Source organism: Acinonyx jubatus, chromosome A1, assembly GCF_027475565.1.
Source record: "Acinonyx jubatus isolate Ajub_Pintada_27869175 chromosome A1, VMU_Ajub_asm_v1.0, whole genome shotgun sequence".
NCBI classification, from domain to species: domain Eukaryota; kingdom Metazoa; phylum Chordata; class Mammalia; order Carnivora; family Felidae; genus Acinonyx; species Acinonyx jubatus.
In genome coordinates this window covers 153,627,894-153,651,931 of record NC_069380.1, presented here as the reverse complement: position 1 = coordinate 153,651,931, position 24,038 = coordinate 153,627,894, and the positions used below count along the sequence as shown (strand labels likewise).

The 24,038-nt window shown below is 51.1% G+C and overlaps 1 protein-coding gene and 1 pseudogene across 1 annotated transcript; one reads left to right on the top strand and one right to left on the bottom strand.

Annotated features, from left to right (window-relative positions):
• Positions 1-6,124: 6,124 nt before the first annotated feature.
• Positions 6,125-15,952, bottom strand: NR2F1 (nuclear receptor subfamily 2 group F member 1). Its single transcript, XM_027038103.2, has 3 exons — positions 15,221-15,952; positions 12,268-12,795; positions 6,125-7,189 (listed from the first exon to the last, which is right to left on the bottom strand). Exons 1-3 carry the CDS (start codon positions 15,681-15,683, stop codon positions 6,909-6,911), a joined length of 1,272 nt encoding a protein of 423 aa, XP_026893904.1. The 5' UTR covers positions 15,684-15,952; the 3' UTR covers positions 6,125-6,908.
• A 2,869-nt stretch (positions 15,953-18,821) lies between these two features.
• Positions 18,822-24,038, top strand: part of LOC113593461 (ATP synthase subunit d, mitochondrial-like) — a 39,356-nt pseudogene continuing 34,139 nt past the window's right edge.

The window sequence follows — 24,038 nt, the reverse complement described above, 5'->3', positions numbered from 1 at the left end:
TGGCTGCCGGCTGCATTCCCCCTCTGGCCGTTGCCTCCTTTAATTATAGGAGCTATATTTCTTCCCTGGGAGACATTCGAGGGGATTTTTAGTTGGAAACTCGTTTCTGCTGAGTTATTTTGGAGCCAGGACCAGTGAGTGAGTGGTCCGTACCCACAGGCTTTGAGTGAAGTGCAGATTGAGACATATCGAGTTCCCTCTAAAAGGATCATTTCATGTGGGAGGTTGGACACAAAGTTTGCACTCGTGACTGGCATTCCAGTGAGAGACATGCATATTTTAAAACAACAAAGCAAGCAAGAAAGAAGGCTTAGGGGAGGGGGGAAAACTTGGAAAGAAGTTACTAAGTGACAAACATCTGTCAACATGGGATAATTTGTACACTCCGATGTAAAACTATCTGCCTCATTTGATGGAGTTCAAGGCACAGGATCTAGGAGAGCAGTACATAAGTATTTATCCCTGTGACATGTAGTTAACTAAGACACTTTTCCCAAAATAGGTGTAAGGTGATTAAAACTGCATGAATGAGTATAATTTAAAAATGTTTCTTAGAATAGTGGAGGCCTCTAAAATTGCACATTTCTGATAGTTAACACAAAATCAAACCCTATTTAATTTTGAAAGATGTGCTTTATTCAAACAACGGACTGATAAAGTAATAAGCAGAACATTTATTATAGAAAATCAGAAGAATTTTATCATAACAAAAACAAAGCCAAGCAGAAGAAAGAAGAGAAACAAAAATCTCAAACAACCCCTGGTTGCTATGTTCTAGAAATCTTTACCAGCTTTATATGTGCATGTGAGCCAAACATATAAACATCCACCTCTCTGCATGTCAACAAGGAGAAATGGCAAAATATTTTCAGAGAATTTTCTCTCTCGTTTAAGCCTGGAGTTTCAACAAACATATTACACTTTAAGAGAGAAAAGCAAAAAAAAAGTTCCTTCTTTAGGAGGGAAGTTTTAAAAAGCAGAGTGAACGATCAGGCAAGATCCCGAAACGTCTCTTTATACCCTGAATCTCCATCAACCACATGGAAGTTCAGGCTCCAGCTTCCACCGAGAAATCTTTTTCTCCTCCAGATCTGAAGACAAAAGGAGAGGAGGCCTGGTGGTGAGCGGGATATCTCTGTTAGTTGTCAGTGCAGGTCCATGGGTTAGGAATGCTAATGAGCCTCTTGGCCAGCTGAAGACTAGGTTCTCTCTCGCACACCCTGACGCTCACACACACACTCGGGCTCCTGCATGCCGACTGACAAGCACACAGACAGAGCCTCGTGCTCGATCCTGTCTCTCTCCTTTTTCCTCTGAGCCCAGAGATCGATCGCTGACCCCACTGTTGGGCCAATGCTTTATTTATCTGGCTGCGCAATGATATTATCAGCCTTAAACGTTATATACAGCAAATGTCCTCCTAAATCAACACAATAGGATAGCTTGCAGAGACCAGCCTGGTCTGTCTTAAAGAAATCCCTCGCTATCTTTCTTTCTCGTTCTCCCTCTCCCCTCCCTTACAGACACCCCTTCTCCTTTCTACCTTTACAACTAGGGATATTTTATACGCTGGACTTGGGGATTTGATCCCTCGCTTTCAGCTTGGTTGGAGGAGGCCTCAGCAGACTAAGAGATGGATAGACACCATTATCCACCCATCACTGTGATCTCCATCAGGGGTTCCCTTGTGAGCCGGATCCAAGTGCCTAGACCCACTCTATTCACAAGACCCGGATTTCTCAAAATTGGGGTAGAAGAGAAGGCGAGGGGTGGAGAATCGAGTGTGCAACCTTGCACCGTGTTAATTGTTTTCTTTCCTCTCAATTACATTCATAAACCTATTTTCTGCATTGCATGTTATTTCTTTGTGCTTCAAAATTGAAACCACGTGCAGCCTTCTTCCCTCCGCACACACAATAAATGCTCTGCCCCCTCCCCCAACCCATCACACAACTATTTACATCTTGGTTACTCACTCTGCGCTTCGGCCCAGCCCGGGAGAAGAAATTGGCCCCATGGGATTAGGTGAGGCTTTGTAAAAGCATCTCTCAAATCCGTATCTCGGGCCTCCATCTGGGAGAGAGGCTCCTGGACTCCCCTCCGGGGCCTCCTCCCACCCCCTCCTCGCACAGGTGGTTGCGGCTCACTCTGGGAGAGCTAGCAGGAAGGACATCCTGGGAGAAAGGCAGCTTCGCAGTGTCCCGCCCGGCCTACCCTCTGCCCGCCCCTCACCCAGGCCCTTCTGCCCGCCCGCGGGGGGTCAGCGGTGGCGGCGAGCTCGCCTAGGCTGCGCCCTGGTCCACGCGTCCTGGGCGCGGCAGGAACCCCGCAGGGAGCGGCTGCTCCCTGGGGAGCATTCCAGAACCAGGCCCTCCCAGGCAAAGAAGTCCCACCAAAAATAAATAAATAAATAAACTCCAAAGGGGGGAGGGGGAGCTGGAAAATGGATTCGCTGACAAGGAGAGATAATAAATGAGAGGCGCTTTCAGATAGATATCTCAGACGTGAAATTGCGCCCAGCTGGTTGTGTAAGCAAACAAATAGTTTCATGTTAGGAACTCTCAACTTGTGGCTTGATGAATAGAACACGACAGAGGTAAATGGGTCTTTAACTCATTTAGGAATACAACTCTTTGGCTTTCCAAGTAAAAGGCCCAGTGACGCCACGAATCCTGAGCAGGCCCTCTAACAAGAGTTTTATTAGTTTCCACTTGTGTCTCCCAGCCTACCCTCCCCGCTCTCCATGGTTTTCCATTTGTAGAAACATTCAGGTGATTTGTTCTGAAGAATCGAGTAGCTTACAGGAGGTGATTCTGGCACTGTAGGAGATACAAGGACTGCCTATACGCTGAAGAGGAGGATTTTTTTTTTTTTAAAGAAAACTTTTTGCACTCACCAAGCAGCCGAGCTCAGGTGGGTTTGGATCGAGGGAGCTCCATATCCCTAGTGCCCCTGAGCTCAAAGCTGGTCGGTGGGCCTCCGGGAGCCCTGTGAGACCCTTTCCGACAGCCAGAGACCGAGGGCCTGAACCAACGTAAGGGGCAGAGTCCCGGCAGACCAAGGTTGTTCCGGTGGCCAGAAGGGAGGCCCATTCCCACCCCTGGGCTTCCCCCAGGCCTGGTCGCAGGGTGGGGTGTGCCTGTGGGGGCAGAGGTCGCATCTTAACTCCCTTGCGCCATTCTTTGTCCCCAGGCGGCGGAGGAGCCGCAGCCTGGTACCCTAGAGAGTCCTAGAGGATAGCGCGTCCTAAGATGGCTTTTTTTTTTTTTTTTGATGCTTTCAGAAAAGCTTGTGGCTAAAGTAGTTTAAACCGACTTCAAAGCCCCTAAATTTCTCAGTCGCCCAGCAAGCGTTTGGGTTAGAAGAGGGAGTGTTTGACTTTCATGTGTCACAGGTAATTTTGAGAGGGAAGTCACCTTGTGTGGGCCGCTCTCCAACTGTTAAGCTGTATTTCCTCTGGTCCTGGGGACCCAGTCAGTCATATCCCACCCGGTTAGCCCAATCCTACTCTCCCAACTCCTTAGGGCTGCTAAGCCTCCGTAGGCCGAGGCATGACTGTGAGCCCCAAGGTGACCGTCGGACCTACACCTGCCTGTGGCCTCACACCCAAGTTCCACTGCTCCCCCTGGCGCTCGTTTCGAAAGCGGGCTCATCGCTCAGGGGCCTCCCGGCGGCCACCCAGGCAGAGAAGACTCCCACCTGCTCCATGTCTCTTTTTGCCCACTGGCTTCCAGGATCTGAGGGGGCACAGGACCTTGAACGGAAGCGGCCCGACCCCTACTGGGGCTGCCCTTCGCACAGCAAGGAGGCCCCGGGGCCACTAGAGCCCCCCAGCTCTTGGGCCACGGACACTGGTCAGCCCCGCCAAGGAGCCTTTAAACGCCCTGGGAGCAGAGAGGACGCTTTCTCGTGGTCGGAAGGTTTAACCCATGGCTTAAACGCTGCAGTCTCGGCTCCAAAACGTGCCTTAGCAGGATCAGATTTGTGGGTCCCGACTGCGCGCTCTGAGAGTGAAAAACCACGGAACGCAGGCAGCCGGTCTTGTACCGCGGGGTCGCCCACAGGACACACAGAGACCTCTGAAGACAACTGCCTTTCCGTATGTACCAGGGAGACAGCACAGGAGAAACCCTCTGCCTGCGGGTCCCTAGACCGGCCCCGCCAAGAATGGGAGCCGACCACCTTTTCCCTCTCTCTTCCGCTCGGCCCCAAGTGTCCTGGTTCCTGGACTGAGTCTGCGAAGGGGTCTGTGAAGCCATACGTAGGAAGGCCTGCTCTGCTTCCTACACCGTGCTTGGCCAGCCCGGGTCTTGGACCCAGGCTGAGGAGGGTCGCCGGATCCCTCAGGCCATGGGCAGCGCTTCCAGCCGCGTCAGGCAAGAGGCAGGTTACCGCTGTCACCTCTGGACCCCACAGCAAGTGCCTCGTAAACCCCGGCCTCGGCTTGCGGGCCAGTCCCCACACTGGGCACTTTGTGCTTGGGCCTCCATATTGAAATTAATTGAAAAATGCGTTTCCGACCTACAAAAATGTTTATCTGTTTTCATCAGAGGGATCACACTGTAATGAATATATTTACATCTCATTTCAAGAAAGGCAGCAAAGATCCGTGAGCGTTTGGAGGCAGCTCGATTCCCCTCCCCCTCCGCGCCCGGCTGCTGCCTACCCCACCCCAATTCCCACATTCCCTGATCCCGCAGCCCAGGAGGGCTCTCGGAGATTTTCTGGGAGGCGGTCAGGGGTTAAATAGGAGCTCTTCCCTCGCCCCTCCTGCCTTGGGTGCTCACTGTGCAGGGAAGTCAGCCTAGGCCCAAAGACACTACCCCTGGGTGTAGTGCAAAGGCTGAGGCCCAAGGCAGGTGGGGACCCATGGGACGGTGGGACAGCCTCTGGCGGCCCCACATACCACACGTGGTACCCGCCCAGTCTCCCAAAGTCTCAGGCCGGGCAGCGGGCCACCTGCGGGGGTTTCTCCACACAGAGCCCAGCATTGCCCAGGCTGCACTGCACCTAGAACAGGAAGACTTCGGGCGGCTTAGAGCTTGTTAATACATTTTTTAAAGAGTGGGGGAACCTGGAGATTCCCAGGCAGCAAAGGAAAGCAAAACTTTTGTCAATGACTTCTGAAAGTGAAGCACTTGCCTCATCCAAGGCCTGTTTGGGGTGAGGGGCGGGAGAGGAGGTGAGAGGTGTTATTTCAAAAGATCGGGCTTTATTAATACGTTAGGAAAAAGCTCCCTTGGTAGTATGTGTTCTCGCAACACCGACTAGAATCCTATAAAACATTCATGCTCCAAAAGCTGTAACAGAGAGCAGCACCCCCCCCCCCACCTTCGCCCCCTGCACACCCAAAGTGAGGCCTCAGCGTTAGGTTTCTGCCCTGAATGCTCCACTAGGGCCCAAACGCTGCTTCTGTAAATAGTGTAATCTAGCCTACCTAGCTCACCAACTCCCAGGTTCCAGGTCCACGTCCCTAAGTGCCACAGGAGGGCCTTTCTGTTCGCTCAACTGAGCTTGAGAGCCCTCCAGGGAACCCCTGTCACAGGGTCTGGAGTGAAGGGTAAACCCTAGCCTGCTGTGCTCCAGACCAAAGGGGGAGCAAAGCTAGGTTTGGCAGCGCTGAGGCCCTAACTCTGTCTCCCAGAGCTGAGGAGAGGCCAATGGTCTTCTGAGAGGCTTCTGAGCGGCCCTCTCCTCCCTAGACCCCCACAGTCAGCTCTCCATGCCTCTCTTCACAGCCTCTCCAGCCAGGCACGTTCCCACCTGCAGTCACTGTAGCTGGTGGCTACCGAGACTAGGCCTCCACTTGGGGCCGAGCCGAGCCTACCCCAGCTGCCTGCTTAGCTCCATGAGGAGCACCGGCCACCCGAGAGGTGACATGAGCTGCTGGGGGCAACCAAGGTGCCCTGCCCTCTCCCTGCCCACCCCAGCCCATGCAGAGCCTGATCCCCTGCATTTACAAAACCAAGGCAGCGTCTTGGGTTTAGGAAATAAATCTAGACAACTTTGTAATGGACCTTAAAAGTTTCCACCTCACCTCCCCATTCTAATAATAATTGCAGTGAAAATTAATTGGAGGGTTCTCTTGCACTTATGACATCTGTCAAGTAACCAGACACATGGGTTTTGCTAAATTCTTTTATTTTTGTTTAAATTTTCACTTCAATTTTAATTCTTGAAGAACAGCCTCGACAACATATATCGCACTCATTATAAGAAGCAAAGGGTTATATCAAAAATTATTAGTATAGAATCACAGGAAATCTGGTTTGGAACCAGAAAAAAATACAAAACAGATATAGATACATAGACACAGGACAATTTTTTTATAATTATTTGGAAAATGTTATTTTCCCCTAATTCTTGTTTCCTTTTTTTATGTGCATACGATGTTTAAATTTTACAAAAAAATGAAAATAAAGACTAGTATTTTACAAAATGAATAACAATGTTTGGGGTGTGTATGTGTGTTTGTGTGTGTGCGTGTGTGTGTGTTTCTACATAGAATTCAGTCCACTTCCATGTGTGTTGTTTTTCTGTACAGAATATATCCACATTCGTCCACAATAAATCCTGGAAGGTCCATTAGTCTCCTTCTGTTTTATTAAAATTCTCATGGTCCTCTCTTCAAATTTTTTTTTCCTTTTCTCACCAGACACAAGGTCCTTTTTCTTTCCTTTCCAACTTGTTCACAGATCTGATCCTAAAGAGAGTCTCTTTTTCTCCTGGTTTGCAGCTCGGGTTGCATTCCTGCAGGGTGGGCTGCTCCTGTTGGCCCAGCCCACCTCCCCCCTGCCTGGCTGCACCCTGCAACAGCCACCTGATGTCCCCGAAGCTTTGGAGTCCATGGCCCCCGCCGGTCCTCTGAGTCTCTAGGGGGGTGGGGGCAGGTGGGAAGCGCCCAAGGTCTAGGAGCACTGGATGGACATGTAAGGCCAGTTGAAGCTGCTCCCAGACAGTAACATATCCCGGATGAGAGTTTCGATGGGGGTTTTACCTACCAAACGGACGAAGAAGAGCTGCTCGATGACCGAGGAGGACACGGTACGCAGGGAGGGCAGTCGCAGTAGGAGTTTGCCGAAGCGGCTGGGCTGGTTAGGGTACTGGCTCCTCACATACTCCTCCAGTGCACACTGCGACTTCTCTTGCAGGCTCTCGATATGGGCGGCATCCGACAGGCCACAGGCATCTGCCCAAGCAGCCACAAGAAGGAGACACAAGGGGAGAGGATACACAGGTTAGTGAACAGCAAAGGCACAAACAAGCCATTCCATTTTTTTTTAAGTTGGTAAAAGAGGGAAAAAGAAAGAGAAGGGAAAAGAAAAAAAAATCTTCCTCTCCATACCTCCCCAATCCTTCCTCACCATTCCCCCCACTCAGACCCCAGTACAAATAAAAATAAATCAAACCCCCACCAAGCCTAGGGGAGCTGGAGACAGAAGCACACACATGCAGAGGCAGCAATCTCTCTAGTCTCTTTGTTTTTCCTCTTTCACCTTTGGATTAAATAATGTACGATGCTGGAGCCATGTTTGCTGTGCGTAGCAACCTGTCCTCCGCCTGCAGGGGTGCATCTTTCCGCTGTGCTCATTAAAGTGAGGACTTTTGCCCCTTTTGCCCCTGATTTCAGGGTGTTCAGAAGCCCTGAAGAAATATGTAGCCTGGAGGTAGTTCTTACAGGCTTCTTGGAGTCCTCCCTCTCAAACCCAAATGACCCCAACCAAAATCTTCAAGGAGAACCTAGATTGTATAGTGAACAAACGCATGGGAGGGGGAAGGAGTCATGGGCTGGCATTGCATGGAATCAGATCAAGCCCATGCTTTAGCACTATAGGATTTGAGATCCACTATCTATGCAAGCAAGAACTCTGCAGCAAATCCTTGGTGAGGGTGTATACTTCTATCTGTGCTTTAGATCAAGTAATTGAAAATTGGTCACATCTCTGTAAGCTGTATAATAATCAGGAGGAATATGGCTCAGTTACTCCAGGCTGCAGGAAGGAGACATCTTCAGCGATCAGACACAAAGCTGGGCTAGAGGCAGCTGCTGTTGCTGTTTCCAAACTGGGAGCTGGGGAGTTTAGGGGGGATTTGGGGAGATGGGCTTCCTGTTGCAGGACCAAGGGGAAAAAGGCACTTGCACACAATGATAGCATCTTAAAACCTGTGTGTTTGTTTATCTCATATCAACCAAGGCTCCTCACGGTCTCCTAAAAATATTTCAAGACAGCAGTTTATACTATATCAACTAACTAACTAAAGGCGAAGAAATGGAAGAGAAGGGGGAATTAGAGGAATGAAGTGAAAGCTTCCTCTCTGAGTTCAAACACCCATGCTATTTCTTGTATTAATAATAAATATTTTAAAAACAGGAAGATCACAGAGGAGCCCTTAGCCAGTCAGGAGGTTGACTAGAGATCAAAGGCAGAGTTTGCTAATATATAGATCTGGGAAGAAACTCATGCATGGCAATGCCCCCAAAAGGACGTTATTGTGAATGGGTAAATGTGACCCTAAGAAGTCACACCAAATGATTCAAAGTGAAACCCGTGTCTGCTGAGTTCCTCAGCTTTATGTCTTTATATTTCAAGATTTGGAATGTACAAAGCATTCTAACACCTTCATCTACAAGGCAATGGCCTTGAGCAAAAATACAAATAAAACCAGTGCTAATTCAAGAACTTCTAAGGCAGGTCCCCTCTGACCCCAGATCCAGAATGGGTTCCTCTCAGATGTCTAATTACTCCAGCCAGCCACTTGGGTGCATCCACACTGGCCTGACTGGGGAAGCCAGTGAGATTTTTATGGCTAGAAGGGCGAGGGCAGAAGCACTTTGGGGCTTCACTGCTTAGAGAGGGGACCCTGAGGTCTGCCCTTGGTCCTGATTGCTAACCTGGCCCTGCTGAAAGGCCACTATGCAGACTCATATTTACATATATCTTGCTTTACATGCATTATCTGCCCATTATGCCACAGGATCCCTTTCAGCCTCAGACAATGCAGGATGAAAAAGACCCACTGATACCCCAGCAGATTTTTTTTCTTTTAATCATCCATATGGCATTCCCTCAGGTCTGTAAAATATTTATCTGATATTTACAATTAGGGCCCCCAGAGTGCAAGGACACTACTCTTCTCCCAGCTATGTCACTCCAAAAGAAAGAAGCCCAGGAAAGGCTTACTTGGGCCCTGTGCTGGCTGCTTGGATTTCTTTCCTCCTCTGAAGGCAGAATGCCTGTAGCTGGGCCTGGCTGCCAGGTGCCAGCCGGCCAGCTCTGTGGCCTCTCTCCAGCAGAAGTCCTACTTCAGGCCTGGATTCCCACTCTAGATATTCATTCCCTCTCTGGATATTCCTGCAACAGGATCCCCCCCAACTATGGATAGATAGTGTGAGCTCTCAGATCGATTGGGTGGTTGTGGTAGCAAAGCTAGGTGAGCAGGGGGTGTAACGCAGTACATACTTAGACCCCAGGAGATATACCCAAGATAAGAAAAGGGGGTAGAAACGTACAAAATCAATGTCTCACTTTTTATATGGTAGTGTCAATATTTCTCCTAAAGTATATGGGAAAGAAATTATGTAAATAAATAACCATAACTGCTCAGGCCCTCCCGGCTTAGCCTTTGTAGTGCAGAGAATGTATTTCATGTTGTGCATTCAGAAGAGTTTAGTGTTCAGGAAATATAGATGTAATCAGCTGCCATAACTAGAAATCAAAGTTATTATTGTGGTGAAAATGGATTTATTGTATTTATGTTAACTAGATGGCTCCTTTCAGAGGAGGTCCCATTTATTTGGGGGAACATTTAGGTGTATGAATTAATGAATTTTTTAAAAAAGTAAGTTCAGGTCATGACCTAGTCCTTGGATGCTGTCCAGAATATTAAGGATTAAGCATACCATCCGGAGGCCAAATGTGAAAACCACCACAGGGAACCCCCGTGCCAGCTTCAAATACTTAGCCGGAGCAAACCTCGTTGGACAATATGTCTAAAACTGTCTTTTCCATCATTCAAAGTTTGCTTAAAAGTTGGATGACTTTGAGAAGGCTTCCCATGAATTCCCTTCTGGCTAGCAATCAAAACAAGTTTAGTCAAAAGTGGAAATGTGTTGTATGGAGGAGGGGGGTGAATTACTACTGACAGCTCCATTTCCATTTTCAGATATTCTGCTTGCAATTTCCAACAAAATAATGTTATTGTTCGCTTCTCAGCCTCCTTTGCACCTTGAAGACTTTGTTCAAGTAACTTCTTCGGGAAAACTTTTTAAAAAGGAACACTTTTCACGGGGATGTTTTAGGATGGCAAGTTGAAAGAAAAGCATGAATAATTCCACAATCCTCCCTGCAGCCAGCACGGTCCTTGCCTCTCTCTGGGAAAGGGCAGGAGATCAGAAAAGTCAAGGGAGTTCAAAGAACCTTAGTAGGGGACAAGGGAAAGGGAGGAAAGATCTTTCCTGAGAAGACCTCTGTCCAGCTCCAAGTCACATTTCTGCTTCAAGACACCTCACTGGATGAGATTTTTAAAACCCCAGCTTCCCCGACACTGGCTTGCTTCCTGATTAATTTGGCTAAAGAGCTGGGTAGTAGAGAGCCAGCCAGGCCCCAGGCCTGCCAGAGCTAAAGCAGCCCGGTTGCTGCTTCCCAGGCTCTTTGTCACTTTTGAAAAACACGTTTCCATCAAGAAGACTTATTAAGATAAAATGCATTCAAACACTGAGGAGGCTATTCAATAAATCTTCCATTTGTTTTAAGGTTTGCACTTTATCCTCTTGCAAAGAATAACTCCCTCTCCCACTAGCAGACCTGCATTTGCACTGAAAGTAAAAGGGGGGCAGTCCAAGTCCATGGCTCTGGCCACCCTGCATACAAATGAGATGCTCTTGTCTAAATAAATTATCTGCTGTTCAGATCGATATTAATACTACATTTGCTACATTACAATATTGTGCAAATTTAAGAGTCATTTTAATACAATGTAAATACGATTCTTCACGCATGAAAGCCAGGAAATATTGATAGATTATACCATTGCTTACTGTTCAACAAGGCCTTGGGAAAGGGGTTTTGCCATCTCTGCTCAGGAATGGTTTTAATTTGGCCTTTGGAGGTCCTGGCTCTAGGATAGATTTATTAGGATGGTTTATTTGTTCTCTGAATGGAGAAATTAAAAACAATAGTGCCAATAATGGGGGTAAAGCTGCAGCTAACCCTACTTGCAGTGGGCAAGGCCGGAGACCCAATCTGAGCAGCTCTGTTCCCCACCAGCCTCCTTTCTGGCTTTGTTTATATTTCCCCCCATTACCTGCTGTCCCGGGTGTTTATATGTTTCCCTCTTGCAGGTTACAATAATAAAAAGCGGGCAGTGTTCTCAGAGGCTCAGACTAGAGCCTTCAAAGGCAACGTTAATGCACTTTCCTGGAAGTTAATTTGAACCATCTATCATAAGAGAAATTGTTAACATGCATGTTACCACCACCTACATTTAATTTGATATTTTTAAGGCACTCTGTTAAATTTCCAATGTTCATGTGTTTTGCATGGCTATGAGATTTATCTCTGGGGCGGGAATCCTCCCATACTTGCGGGATCTACAGTGTTCCTTTTGTTTTTTATCTTTCTTGTTTAGATTGAAACCGTTTTTTACGACCCTCAATAACCTCAGCAACTGCAAACATGAATGGTTTCCGATAAGGGAAAATCAGGCAGCAATAAAGCGGGATTATTTATGATTTATTTGCGCGTATTCTTCTCTTTCCACCTCTGTGTGTGTCTCTCTGTGTCGGGAAACTCATCCAGGGAGCTTGCCACACAGAGGAGAAAGCCACATTCCCACGTTCTCTTCCTTCCCTCTCCTCCCCCAGAAACACTAAGCGCTGGCGCACACACACGCACACGCTCATCGCACACACATACACACCGCACACTCGCGCAGCCAGACAGATCCAACACCCCCCACGCACACACGAGACGCGCACCCGCCGCCGCCGCCGCCGCCGCCGCCCCTCGTGGGGGTCCAGGCCCCCAGGCCGGGCCTCCCGCCGCCCGCATCCCAGCCGCCTCGGCTCCCGCACCGCCGCGTTCCCAAGATGGCAGCGGCGCCGCGGGCCGCGTCCGGGCGCGGGGGCCGCAAGTCCCGGCCGGGCCCAAGGTCGGGCGAGGGCCGGCCAGGCCCGCGCGGCGACGCGGCGTAGGAGGCCGGGCCCCGCGGAGCGCGGCCTACTGTCGCTCCCGGCGCGGCCTGCCCGCCCAGCGGCCACAGCCTCACCTGACGTGAACAGCACGATGGCTTTGAGGCAGCTGTACTCGGCTGAGTCGACGTGCAGCGCTTTGAGCTTCTCCACCTGCTCCTGGAAGATGCGGATGTGGTCCATGAAGGCCACGACGCGGTCGGCGGACATGGGCGAGGCGTGCAGGCCGGCGGCGGCCAGCAGCGGCGCCACGTGCAGCGGCATGGAGCACTGGGCCGCGTTGAGCACGAACAGCTCGCTCCAGGTGAGGCGCAGCAGGGACACTTGGTCGGTGATCTGCAGATCCGGGAAGAAGGGGATGTTTCGGGCCCACTCGACGGCGCTGAAGAGCAGGCGCGCGGCCAGCTCGCAGATGTTCTCGATGCCCATGATGTTGTTGGGCTGCATGCATTGGCTGCCGTAGCGCGACGTGGGGTAGGGTTCCGCGCGCAGCAGCAGCGAGATGTAGCCGGACAGGTAGCAGTGGCCGTTGAGGGGGTCCCCGTTGGTGAGTGCGTACTGGCCTGGATTGGGTTGGGTTGGAGGCATTCTTCCTCGCTGAACCGCTGACAAAAAGAAAGAGAGAAAAGAGGCAATGTGCATCCAGGGGGCTTGCGAACATCGGCGTGCCGCAGCGCACCCGACACAATGCGGAGGCTCTTTCTGCAGCCACAGGCGCCCGGTGCATCTTCTCTCGCGCTCGCTCTCACTCACAGCCCACACCCGGAGGAAATCTGGGGTGAGGGCCTCCAGCTCCGCGGCTCAATTTGCCCAGCCATCGCCTGAGCCCCTGGCCACCCCAACCCTGCCAGAACTAGGCCTGACCTCAGGGCCCCCAGCCCGGCATGGTCAAGAAAGCGCACCCAACCCCTTCACCACCAAGGTGTAACACTCAGGTTAATGAAATACCACTCACCCCTCCAGAATGAAACAAATCACAATAAAGCAAAAACAAACAAAAAAGAACAGGCGAACACCAGAGAAAGGTTGTGGTTCTAGGCAAATGCCTAGCCGCCTCTTCATTTGCAAGCAAGCAGTGTTTTGCTCAAAATGTTTCCATATTCTCCCCAAATGCTATAGAATTATCCTTAAAATAGATACAAGTTACATAACCACTTACAACTTTTGAATAGAAAACAAGTATCCTGCACCCCTCCCCTGTCCCCTCCTCCCCTTCGCCCCACACAAAGTTCACTCTTAAAAGCAACAGAAAATTGAAAATTTTCAAGAAAAAAGTTGAACTTACAGTAGCCAAACATTATTGAAAAAAGTGGGAAATAGAATTAATGTCTGTCCTGTGAGGTGCCACTGCAACCTGCAGCCAGCTTTTGCCCAGTGAATGCACGAGCTTGCAACTGCAAAAACACTGGATTCATTAACCATCTGAATGCAAAACGTAAGCATGCTTTGAGTTCTTAAAGCTGACCAAAGTTTTTTTTTTTTTTTTTTAATGTGTATGTTTTACTTCAACAGTGCCAGCGCTTTAAATTGCCATGTAAACAAAGACAACTTTAGGAAAAGTTAGGGCTACTGAACTCTCCCCCCAACAAATTAATATAGATATGTCCATGTACACATAGCTGTCTTATTTCAAGTTGTGCACTATTTTCTTAAGTTTGCTTTGATTCTAATTTTAATGCAAGCCCCAATGCAATTTAAGCTCTTGAAACATAACAGCTAGAATACTTTTTTCTAATTATAGTTTTGAACTTGGCAGTTATTTTTCAATTAAATGAGAGCACAATTCAGTTTTTTTTTTTCAGATGCCTACAAAATCTCCCTGGAGCTGGAAATGAAGTCGTCATATTTGCCTGCTCCTTGAGATCTGAAGGAATTCAATTTCTTTTCTTGTGGCATATAAAATATAATTTTAAAGTCAATTACAAGAAGGAGTAATCTTCATTCTGCAAAATTGACTGGTTCGCTAATTTGACTATAAGACATCTTTAATGATTGTCAGGAGATAAACTTTAACTGTAAACGGCTAAGTATATTTATAAGAAAAGTGCTGCATCTCCTGCCACATGAACATGAAGCATATCTAAATACAACATCAAAAGTTGTGTTAAAAGAAACCAAACCCATACAACACAGGGATTAAATGAAGGGGAAGCTCATGCCAGCTGCAGTCTATGCATTATAGCCAAATCAGAAGGATCGGTAAATGCCGTTGTAAATTGTAATTTGTATGCAGTATTTAAGCAGAGGGTGGAGTTTGATGAAGAAATAAAACGAGTATCATGCTTTAAAAAAAATGACACAACTATGAAAGGACGGTTCAGTCACAAACTTTCCTTTCAAAGTAGAGGGGTGAAAACAAGGCCACAGCTCTGGAGGAGGCGGCCCCAGCTCCGTGAAGAGGAGAGGGAACCAGTGAACAGGCCAGAAGCCCCCCCTTCCCCCCTAATTAGACCTACAAGTGCAATAAATCTCACTCCTCTTTTTCCAAGCTAAGCTTCCAAAAGGATGATGCAGCAGTGAATCTATGGTTCTGGGTACTCCAGTCCCCAGCCCTCCCCAATTTTAAATAAAGGGTATGAAGAGGTGGAGGGGAAAGTGGAATGAAAAACACAGAAAAGAGTTTTCTGGGGGAAATAAGCACCCCCTGCCCAAGTTCATGCCAGCACAGCCCCCAAGCACCCTCACGCACACGCGGGAAAGGGACACACACCAAGCACATCCAAGACAGAGGAAGGAAGGGGATTTTCAGCCACAGCTCACGATCCCAGGGACACAATCCTGAGCAGGCAGCGGGAGGGGTGGAGGAGCCGGAGAGGGGAGCGCAGGCCGGGAGGGGGAGGCAGCGGCAGCGAGCTTGGTGGGGGGGGGGGGTGACGCCGGGGGTGGAAGGCAGCGGGGACAGGGGAAGCTGGGACGGGGCAGGGACCGCAGGAGCTCCAGTCCCATACAGCAGCCACCCCCGCGAGAGAAAGAAAGAGGGCCGGGGAGGCGGGCGAAGCTCAGGGAAAGAAGCAGAGAAGAAATATTCACCTTCCCGCCTCATGCCCACTTTGAGGCACTTCTTGAGGCGGCAGTATTGGCACTGGTTGCGGTGGTGCTGGTCGATGGGACAGTTCCTGTTGGCACGGCATGTGTAAGTTAAGTTCCTGCGGACGCTCCTCTTGAAGAAACTTTTGCAGCCCTCGCAGGTGAATTGGCCGTAGTGCTTGCCGCTCGACTTGTCCCCGCACACCACGCACTCGATGTGCTGCTGGCTCTGGCCCGAGCCGGGCGGGCCCTGGCCCTTGTCCCCTGCCGTGCCGGGGGTGGCGGGCGCTCCGGGCTGGCCCGGGGTCTGCGGCGTGTGCGGCGCGCCCGAGCCCGCCTGCTGCTGCTGCTCGCCACCGCCGCCGCCGCCGCCGCGGGCCGCTTGCGCTGCGGGGTTGGGGCCGCCGGGGTTGCCCCCGGCCACGTCGTCCTGCGGATCTCGCCAGCTGCTAACTACCATTGCCATATCTTTGGGCCCGGGGAGCGCTGGGGGGAGCCGAGCTGCTCGCCGAGGGCCGCGGGGCGCGCGGGCGCGCTGGGAGGGGAAGGGGAAGGGGAAGGGGGGAGGGGGAGGGGGCGGGGGGCCCGCCGGGCGCCCCGGGGTCGCGGGAGCCGAGCCCGAGCCGGGCACCGGCCGCTGCCTCCGCCGCCGCCGCCGCTGCCGCCGCTACTGCCTCGGCCGCCCCGCTGCTGCTGCGCGCCCGCCCGCCCTGCTGGCGTTTTGTTGTGGTTCCTGCTGTTTTCTTTCTCTCTTTTTGCAGCCCCCCCAGGCTCTCAGGCTCCCCCCCCCAACACCCCTGCTCCCCTCGCCCGCTCCCCCCGCGCTCCGATCCTGGGGGGGCCACGCTCTCCTTTCCCCCCCCTCCCCACCCCCCCCCACGGAGCAAGCTCCCTTCTCTCGCTTTTTTCTTCTTCCCCAAGTTGCAAAATCAGAAATGGCACAGGCGGCAGCCGGGAGCGGCGCGGGGCGCAGCGCCGGGGGCGGCGGGCATGGGCCACGGCGCGCGCACACACTCGCCCTCCGCCTCGCCCGCACCCCCGCGCACACACACACTCTCACACACACTCGCTCACCCGCGCCGGGCGCCCGCCCGCCCGCCGGCCGCTCGGGCTACACGCTGCGCGCCGGCTGAGGCGACATAGAGGAAGCCGGCGAGGGCGGCGGCGGCGGCGGCGGAGGAGGAGGAGGCGGAGGAGGAGGAGGAGGAGGAGGTCGCGGCTGCAGGCGCCGCTGGAGTCGCCGCCTCAGCTGCAGCGGCGAGCGCCGCTGGAGGAGCCGGGGCCCGGGCCGGAGTCCGAGCTGGAGTCGGGGCCGCAGCCGGAGCGCGAGCCCGGGTCGGGGCCGCCCGCGCCGCCGCGGCTGTCCCGGCGGGAGCCCTCGCTGGGCTCGGGATTGAGGGGAGCGCGGTGAGCCGAGCAGGGCGCGGGGCGAGGCTGCAGGCGGCGATCAGGGCGCGTTGGTGTCGGGGGGCCAGGTCCAGGGCTGGACGCAGCCAGCCATTCAGGAAGGCAGCGCTGGAGAGAGGGAGGCAGCCGGCGAGGAGGATCACACACTTTGCTCTTTTTGTTGTGCCGGTGGCGCCGGGTTCTCGCTGCCTTCTTCTTTCGGGAGGTGACGGAGAGGGAGAAAAATACGAGATAATTCACGCCGGCGAGGAATTCACAGCAAAATCGAAAAAATAAAAATCAGAAGAAAAAGAATTTCAATTAAAAAAAAAAAGCGAGAGACATCCAAAGTAGGTCGAATAAATAATCCTCTTCTTTTCCTCTTTCTTGCTCCTTCTTCTGCTTCTTCTGCTATAACACACAGAGCTAGTTAAAAAAACCCTGGAGATCGCCCAAAAATGTTCTTTTTTTAGTATTTTAAATAAGTGCTCTTCAGCCGGGAACCAACACCCTCCCTCCAAAAAAAAATCATATATGTATAAAATAACGATAAGAAGAATACGAAGGGGGTGCCTCCTCCTCCTTTTTTTTTTTTAAAGTTTAGCCCTCTCTCTTCTGCAGGAATGGAGTAAAAGACAAGGAGGAGGGAGAAAAAGAGAAAGAAGAAGAATGCAAGGGAAACAACTAATAGAATATGTAAGAAAAGAAAAGGGAGAGAGGAGAGGGAAGAAAAGAGAGAAAGAGATTGAGAGAGATTGAGAGAGAGGCGGAGGAGGAGAAGAGAGAGAGAAGAGAGAGAGGAGAGAGAGAGAGAGAGAGAGGAGAGAGAGAGAGAGACCCCAAAATTGAATGCGTTTAAACGGGAGGACTCGCAGAGCAATGTTTCCGAAAGGGGGATCTGCGCGAATGTCTGTATATAGTGAACTTTGACACTACTATTGAAACTGACACGTTTCTATGGAGATCGCTGCCTTATATGGAGCTCGTGTCAAGGAGCCAAGAGAAGGGCTGCTGGCAACTGATAATCAAAGGCGACTGACTGGTCAGAGCCCTGAATCGGGGGGGAGAGAAAATGGGAGTCTAAGGTTAGCCAAGCCTCCCGCACGCTATTGGTTGGAGAGCCCCTCCCCCCCCTCCTCTTTTTCTTTCTTTCTTTTTTTTTTCCCCCTCCCTCTTAGCTACCTACTGACGGGGATGGTGAGGGGAGGAGGAGGAGGAGGGAAAGTGGGGGGGGGGGTGTGCTTCTGACAAGCGCAATTTACATTGAGATCGCCCTGCGCTGCTATTTACTCTGAGACCTGATTAGTATGGGTCGTCTATGGTCACACACACATACACACATACGCACACGAACACTAGAGGGGGAAGGGATGGCGAGGGGGAGAAAGCCTTGTAATGGGTAAAAGAGAATTAGAAGGACATTATTTTGATTTCTTCTGAAAAGTTTTTAAAATTAGGTTTTATGAGCGTGAAGACAGTGTCGTTGAATATGTTAGGGAAATTTTTAATGGGAATTAAACTCTCACCATTTTAATGATTCATGAAATATACTGGGTTTGAATTGTTTTCTTCGTTCGCATATATAAGCATAATCCAAGTGTGGATTCTGCTCATTTTATATCGTTTTAAGAAACAAAGTAAGGACTTCCTATTTTTTGGCCCAAAGTATATAATGGTTTTAAAGGTTTAATTATGACAAAACACACTCCTGGAATATGCAGCTATTGCCACAAAATCAATCTGAATCAACGGTTCCTATTCATCCCATGATGATTTTAAAAATAAACTTTACAATCAGTCTGGTTTTTCCTTTCTTTTCTCCTCTTTGGTATTCTCAGGCAGTTCCAAACTTCAAACAACGCTTAAATAATTATTAATAAAACAGTAGTAAGTCCTCATGGGGGGGCGGTTAGTGCGGTTAAGTCAGAGTCCTAGGAAAAGAGGAAAGGGGAGAGCGACCGACAAGGGAAAATGGGAGATGGGGAGAGGTGGGGGAGAGGGGAGTGGGGAGAGGACGAGGGGGGAGCTGCAGGGGAGAGGGAGGAGAGCGGGAGGGAGGGAAGGCGAGGGAAAGAGAGACAGAGACAGAGCGCGCGAGAGAGGACAGAGGGGAGAGGGGGAAGGAGGGGGAGAGAGTGAGAGAGAGAGAGACCGAGGAGGGAGGGATGGGGAGAGAGGAGAGAGCGAGAGAGCGAGAGCAAGGAGAGGGAGGGAGGGAGAGAGAGAGAGAGAGAGAGAGAGAGAGAGAGAGAGAGAGAGAGAGAGAGAGAGAGAGAGAGAGAGAGACCCCGATTCCCGAAGGCGATTGGTCGTGGGAGGAGGGGCGGGAGGGAGGAGCGGGTCCCGCCGCGGGGCCTGCAGGAATCGCTGGCTCTGGCTGCCACCTAGCGGACGGGAGCCGCGCCCGGGAGGCGCACAGCCGGGTCTCTCCTCCCCTCCCCGCAGGCAGCCTGCGCCTTTTCTCCAAACGGAGACAGCACTTTGAAAATTCTTTCAATGGATTTTTTTCCTTGAAAGATCGTACTGGGGAAAATGATACTTCTATTAGTTACATATTCTCCAATAGCACACTCGCACCCCCCTCGTTTTGAGATCGCTCCCTAGGCAGGCTCAGGCGGGTGCGGAGCTGTGCGGAGTGACAAAGCCGCCGCGGCAGCCGCTGGGGGTGGGAGCCGCGCTCGCCTGCCCGCCCTTCGACTCGGGAGAGCGTAAAAGTTTGTCTCAGCTCCAGCATCCCGATCCTCAACACGCCCTCAGGTAAAGGTGGGAGCAAATGGCCACGCTGTATTGACAGAGGTAGGGTTTGTTTTTTAATACTCGTTCTCACTTTAAATTTCACCAGGGAGGGGTTTGGGAAACGCTGCGTGTTCGCGGTGCGTTTTGCGCTTCCCGGTCACTCCAGCCTCCAAGTCGGGAGTCAGCGACCGCTTAGTGACTAGCGATGATTTTAAAGAGCAGAATAAAGCCTTTTCCGTGCCTGCCCCACAGCCCCTCCAGCTTGAATAATGGAGAGATAGTCAATGCACTCTGCAAGCGGCGGCCCATTGTACGCAGCTGACGGAGAGGAGGCGAATGGGGCAGGCAGGAGCTCCTTGTCCTCGGCCTTCTCCCCCAAATAAACGCTCTCACGTCTCCTGGTCAATTAAAAGGTGAAACGAACACGATTAAAAGACAAAAAAAGAAAAAAGGAAAGAAAGGAAAAAAAAGGAAAAGGAAGAAAGAAAAGACGAGAAGATTAAAAAGAGAGAAAAAAGAAAGGACAAGCTTTTTATATCCAAATTCTAAATTTTACTCCCCATCTAGTACAGAGAAAGGCAGTCGAGGGTAGAGGAAGCAGGCAGAAGAGAGGGAGACAAGGAGAAGGAAAGAGAACGTGGAGAGAGAGCGAGTGGAAGAGGCGGCGAAAGCGAGCTCCAGGGAACCGGAGGCCCGCTGGACGCCGGGTCTGCGGGCCCAGCCACCCTCGGACCCTGGACCGTGAGTCGTGGGCACCAGAAGCGAGACTTCGCCAAGTCCTTCTCCACCAGGCAAGTAACGCAATGATAATTGTTTCTTTTGAACTCGGGGCTGGCAACGCGGACAGGCCGGGAGGAGGAGTTGACTCTCTTGGCCTCGGCAGGCCGGGGGCCGGAGTCCAGGCAGCCAGGGCGGGATGAGGAGAACTTTCCGCGGGGCCTGCTCAGGAGCCATCCTCACCCAGCCTCTGTCCCGCCAAAGCGCGAGGACAGGGACCGCGGCCGTCGCGCCCTTCTGCAGCTGAGGATCCTGCCAGCCGAGCTTCAGTCCAAATTCAAAACAGGTCTCCCCACCCCCATCATCCTACCCCCCCCCCCGCTCCCCCCCCCCCCCCACCAGTGGGCAACCGCTGCCGGGCCTCCAGCGCGGTGGCTGAGGAGGGGGGTGGCGTTTAGCATCCGTGCCGCCAGTGCAGAGCCGGAGCTGTGGTGGAACCGGCTGCGGGGTCCGGCTGGGCTGGCCCGGTTGCCCGCGCCTTGCCTGGCTATGGCTAGAGCCTGACGAGCTCTGCTCCCGCCGCCCACCTGCGGGCGCCGTTTGTAATGGGATCCCCTAACGTAACGCGATCGATGGCTGCCTCTTTGATGTGGACGATAGTGTCAGCGGATTAAAAGGGACACCAAGCCGCTCTCCCGAGTGGAGAACCCGCGGCGGCGGCGGCGACCGAGCATCAGATCCCTAGCCCCGCAGCCCAGCCTGGCTCCTCGCGCGGCAGCACGAAGGCTGGGGGCGGGGAGGGGTCACCTCCCAGGGGTGGGGACTGAGGGGGTGTGCGTGAAAGGAAGAGCCTCAATTAAAACCTACAAGAGCGCTTTCCTCTGCGCTGGGCAGGGGCGCGCGTTTGCGTCAGAGGGCGCGCAGGGCGGGCGCAGGGGGCGGGGGGAGTCGACGCCGCGGGCCGCGCCCCGGGGCTGCATGGGCTAGAGGTTCAGCCAGCCGGACTGGGTTGGCCTCGGTCCCGCCACGCAGGCTAGGGACAAGGCGTGGCGCTAAGACGAGCTGAGACTTCCTGAGAGTGGTGGCGCCCGTTCACCCTCACCGTGGGCTCTTTCCGCTAGCCCCCACCCTGAGCTTCCAAACATGAAAGAGGCCCCTGGGATCCGGCATGACCCTGGGCATGGGGAGAATTGGGGCCCTCGAAGCTTCAGGCGAAGCCACCCCCTCCTCCAGGAGGAAGGGAAAAAGGGATGTAGTAACCGGCCATAATCCAAAAGATGGGGGCTGTTGGCGGTGGTGACCGTAGCTGTGGAAAATCTCGGCTTTTCAGAGCAGTGGAGAGATCGCTCTTCTGCCGGCCCTATGTGCCAAATTTCTGTCTTGCCAGGGGGCAGGAAGAAACCCGAGCTTTTTGGAAGAAAGGTGCTGTCCCCCTCTGGGACTTGTACAGCCCGAGCGACACTCAGGGCTCAATTCTTCTTACGGACCTTGTGTTCCGTATCGCGTTTGCACACTGTGTGGGTGTGCCTCCTCTTGTGCTCACAGCCTCAGCCCCAGCAAAATGGCTTCCATGGAGGGACTGAGGGGTCAGCTCAGGTCCTGGGCAGCTCTGCTTTCTCTCTGAGAAGCTCTCCTTTGTTCTTGGTTCAACTTGGCACACTGGTCCTGGGGCCTTATGCGCCCCATGAGGACATAAAAATAATCATATTTTGTGGGAGTAGGTAGGTCCACAAACTGAAATTCCCCGCAAGTGTCCAGGCCTACTCAACTGCAGGAGAGGAAAACACAGTTGCAATTTCCACCTTTATTTTAGGCCTCTTCTCCAGATCTCTCTCTCTCTCTCTCCTTTTTCAACGAAGTCCTCCACCTTGGTTGCCTTTAAGTCTAAGCATATAGAGGTAGCTCTTGGACCTAGACCCACTGTGGCCCTTGCCTCAGTACCCTACTTGAGACTGCCAGCCCAGTGACCATATATACTCGGTCCTCTCCAAGGTCTCTCTCACCTGGTGAGGCTGGTCTAGGGATGGGGAAAAGCTCGCCAGGGTCTGGGATTCCCAGTTTCCCTTTTCAAGTCTTTCTCTGGCCATGTAGTCCCCACAGGCCCATTCAATGCGCATAAAGTCTCCAGTGTGGTTCCAAGAGATGATGAGAAGTTACCTCTCTGCTTGGGAAAGAGGAATCAGGTTGTAAGCTTGCAATTTCCCTTGTGGGTTGCTAGCATTATGGCTCAGCCTGAATCACTTTTTAAAATATCTTCCACCCAACACTTGATCTCTCCCAGCCAGATCGCTGGTAAACAGTATGACCTGCTGGGGAGAAGGAGAGAAGCAGAGATTGGTGGTGGCATATACTGTGCTGACTTGCATTCCAGGCCCCAGAGTCTGGATCTAAGCAGACTTTCTAGTTGATTAACACCCTGCTATCCCAAATCTTTCTTTCCTTGAAGGAAATAATCCTGTTTTATCAAGCCCATCTGGAGAAATGAGTATGCCTGCAATTGTTGGGAGAAAGGTCAGTTCTACTGCTCTTACTGCAGACCTTTCCCAAAGAGCTTGTTTTAAAGGTGCAAATCAATTAGTCTCCCTTGGCATGAGATTAAGGTTGGGAGGAACACAGTTGAAGAAGATATATTTAAAATTGTCTTTAGAATGATACTTTGAAGGATAGAGAGAGGCACAGGAATGCCTGCCTAATGTTTTGTGATTATTAAAAAGCCAAAACCAAAACCCAAACAAATAAGCAAAAGCCCCTGCCTAAGTCAGGAAAACCCCCTCACAAGACTGAACTCAGTCTGTATTGTGGCTGCCCAGTTGTAAAAACTTCTGCCTCTGTCAAAATGAAAACAAAGATGGGAAGGCCAAATTGGGAGCCGAACTTCTGTTGGACTGGCTGCTCTTAGCCTGCCCTTGTGGTTGAACCACGGATGAGCAGGCTTGCATATTCACTATCACTCTGGTAGTCTGAGCATTTCTTCTTTGTCACCTTTGGGTCAGAATGTCCAGAGATAAGTGCTTTACCTTAGAAAACGGTTTAGTTTTCTATCACAAACCAGCCATTTAAAGCATGTGTTTTGGAAAGAGAGATAAAGGAAGCACTTCCGCTTTCTGCTTGGGCCTCCCGTTAGAGGGCCAGGAGTAGCCATGGGAGGGTGGCAGGGGAGCAAGTGCTGACCTTTGGATGCAAATCAAGCCTTTTATCGGAGGAAAAGTGACAATCATTCCTAGTACACTAGAGAAGCCAGGGACAAATATTTACTTTTTGTAGAAATCAAGCCTTAGCTATCTAAATGCATTTATGCAAAAAGAAAGAAAGAACTAGAGACTTCTGTGTTACAGAATGTATTTTTAAATTTCAAATGGAGACTAGAGTGAAGAATAACCGCGTGGTTCTTTTTCCTGGGGTAAATGATTTGGGTCTGGATGAAAAGTTGGAATTTTGAAATGAGTTTGAAGCTTGTTAAAGTACCCTGACAATAAATCAACTGCACATATAATAATTTCTTTTAATAGTTACCTGTCAGAACACCTATTTTTTTTTACCGCAGGATTAGCCCATCAGAGTAGATCGGAGTTGGACATTCGCTGATTAAATTCTGCTCGAATATGTTTAATTCTTTAATGTCACTTTCTTAACTGCCTATAAAAGAAACTGGTGAAAAAGTATTGACTCACAAAGCCAGCAGATCTATTGGTAACTATGGTCATATTACAATAGTATTTACCTATCAGAAGGTTGATCTAAATAATAAAGCTGACATTTCCTTCTAAACTGTCAGTGGAAAGATATGTTTATCACAGTGTCCTCCATCACCAAGGAGAGAGGGGGATTAGGTAAAGTTTAAATGAAAAAGAATGAGCATGCTATACCACTGATATAAACCACATGGAGCAATAAATAATTATGCCTTCTGTTATGCTATGTATATTTTATTTACTCGTTTCAGAGGTGAATAATAAACCTAGCTCAACCATGGGAGGAGTTA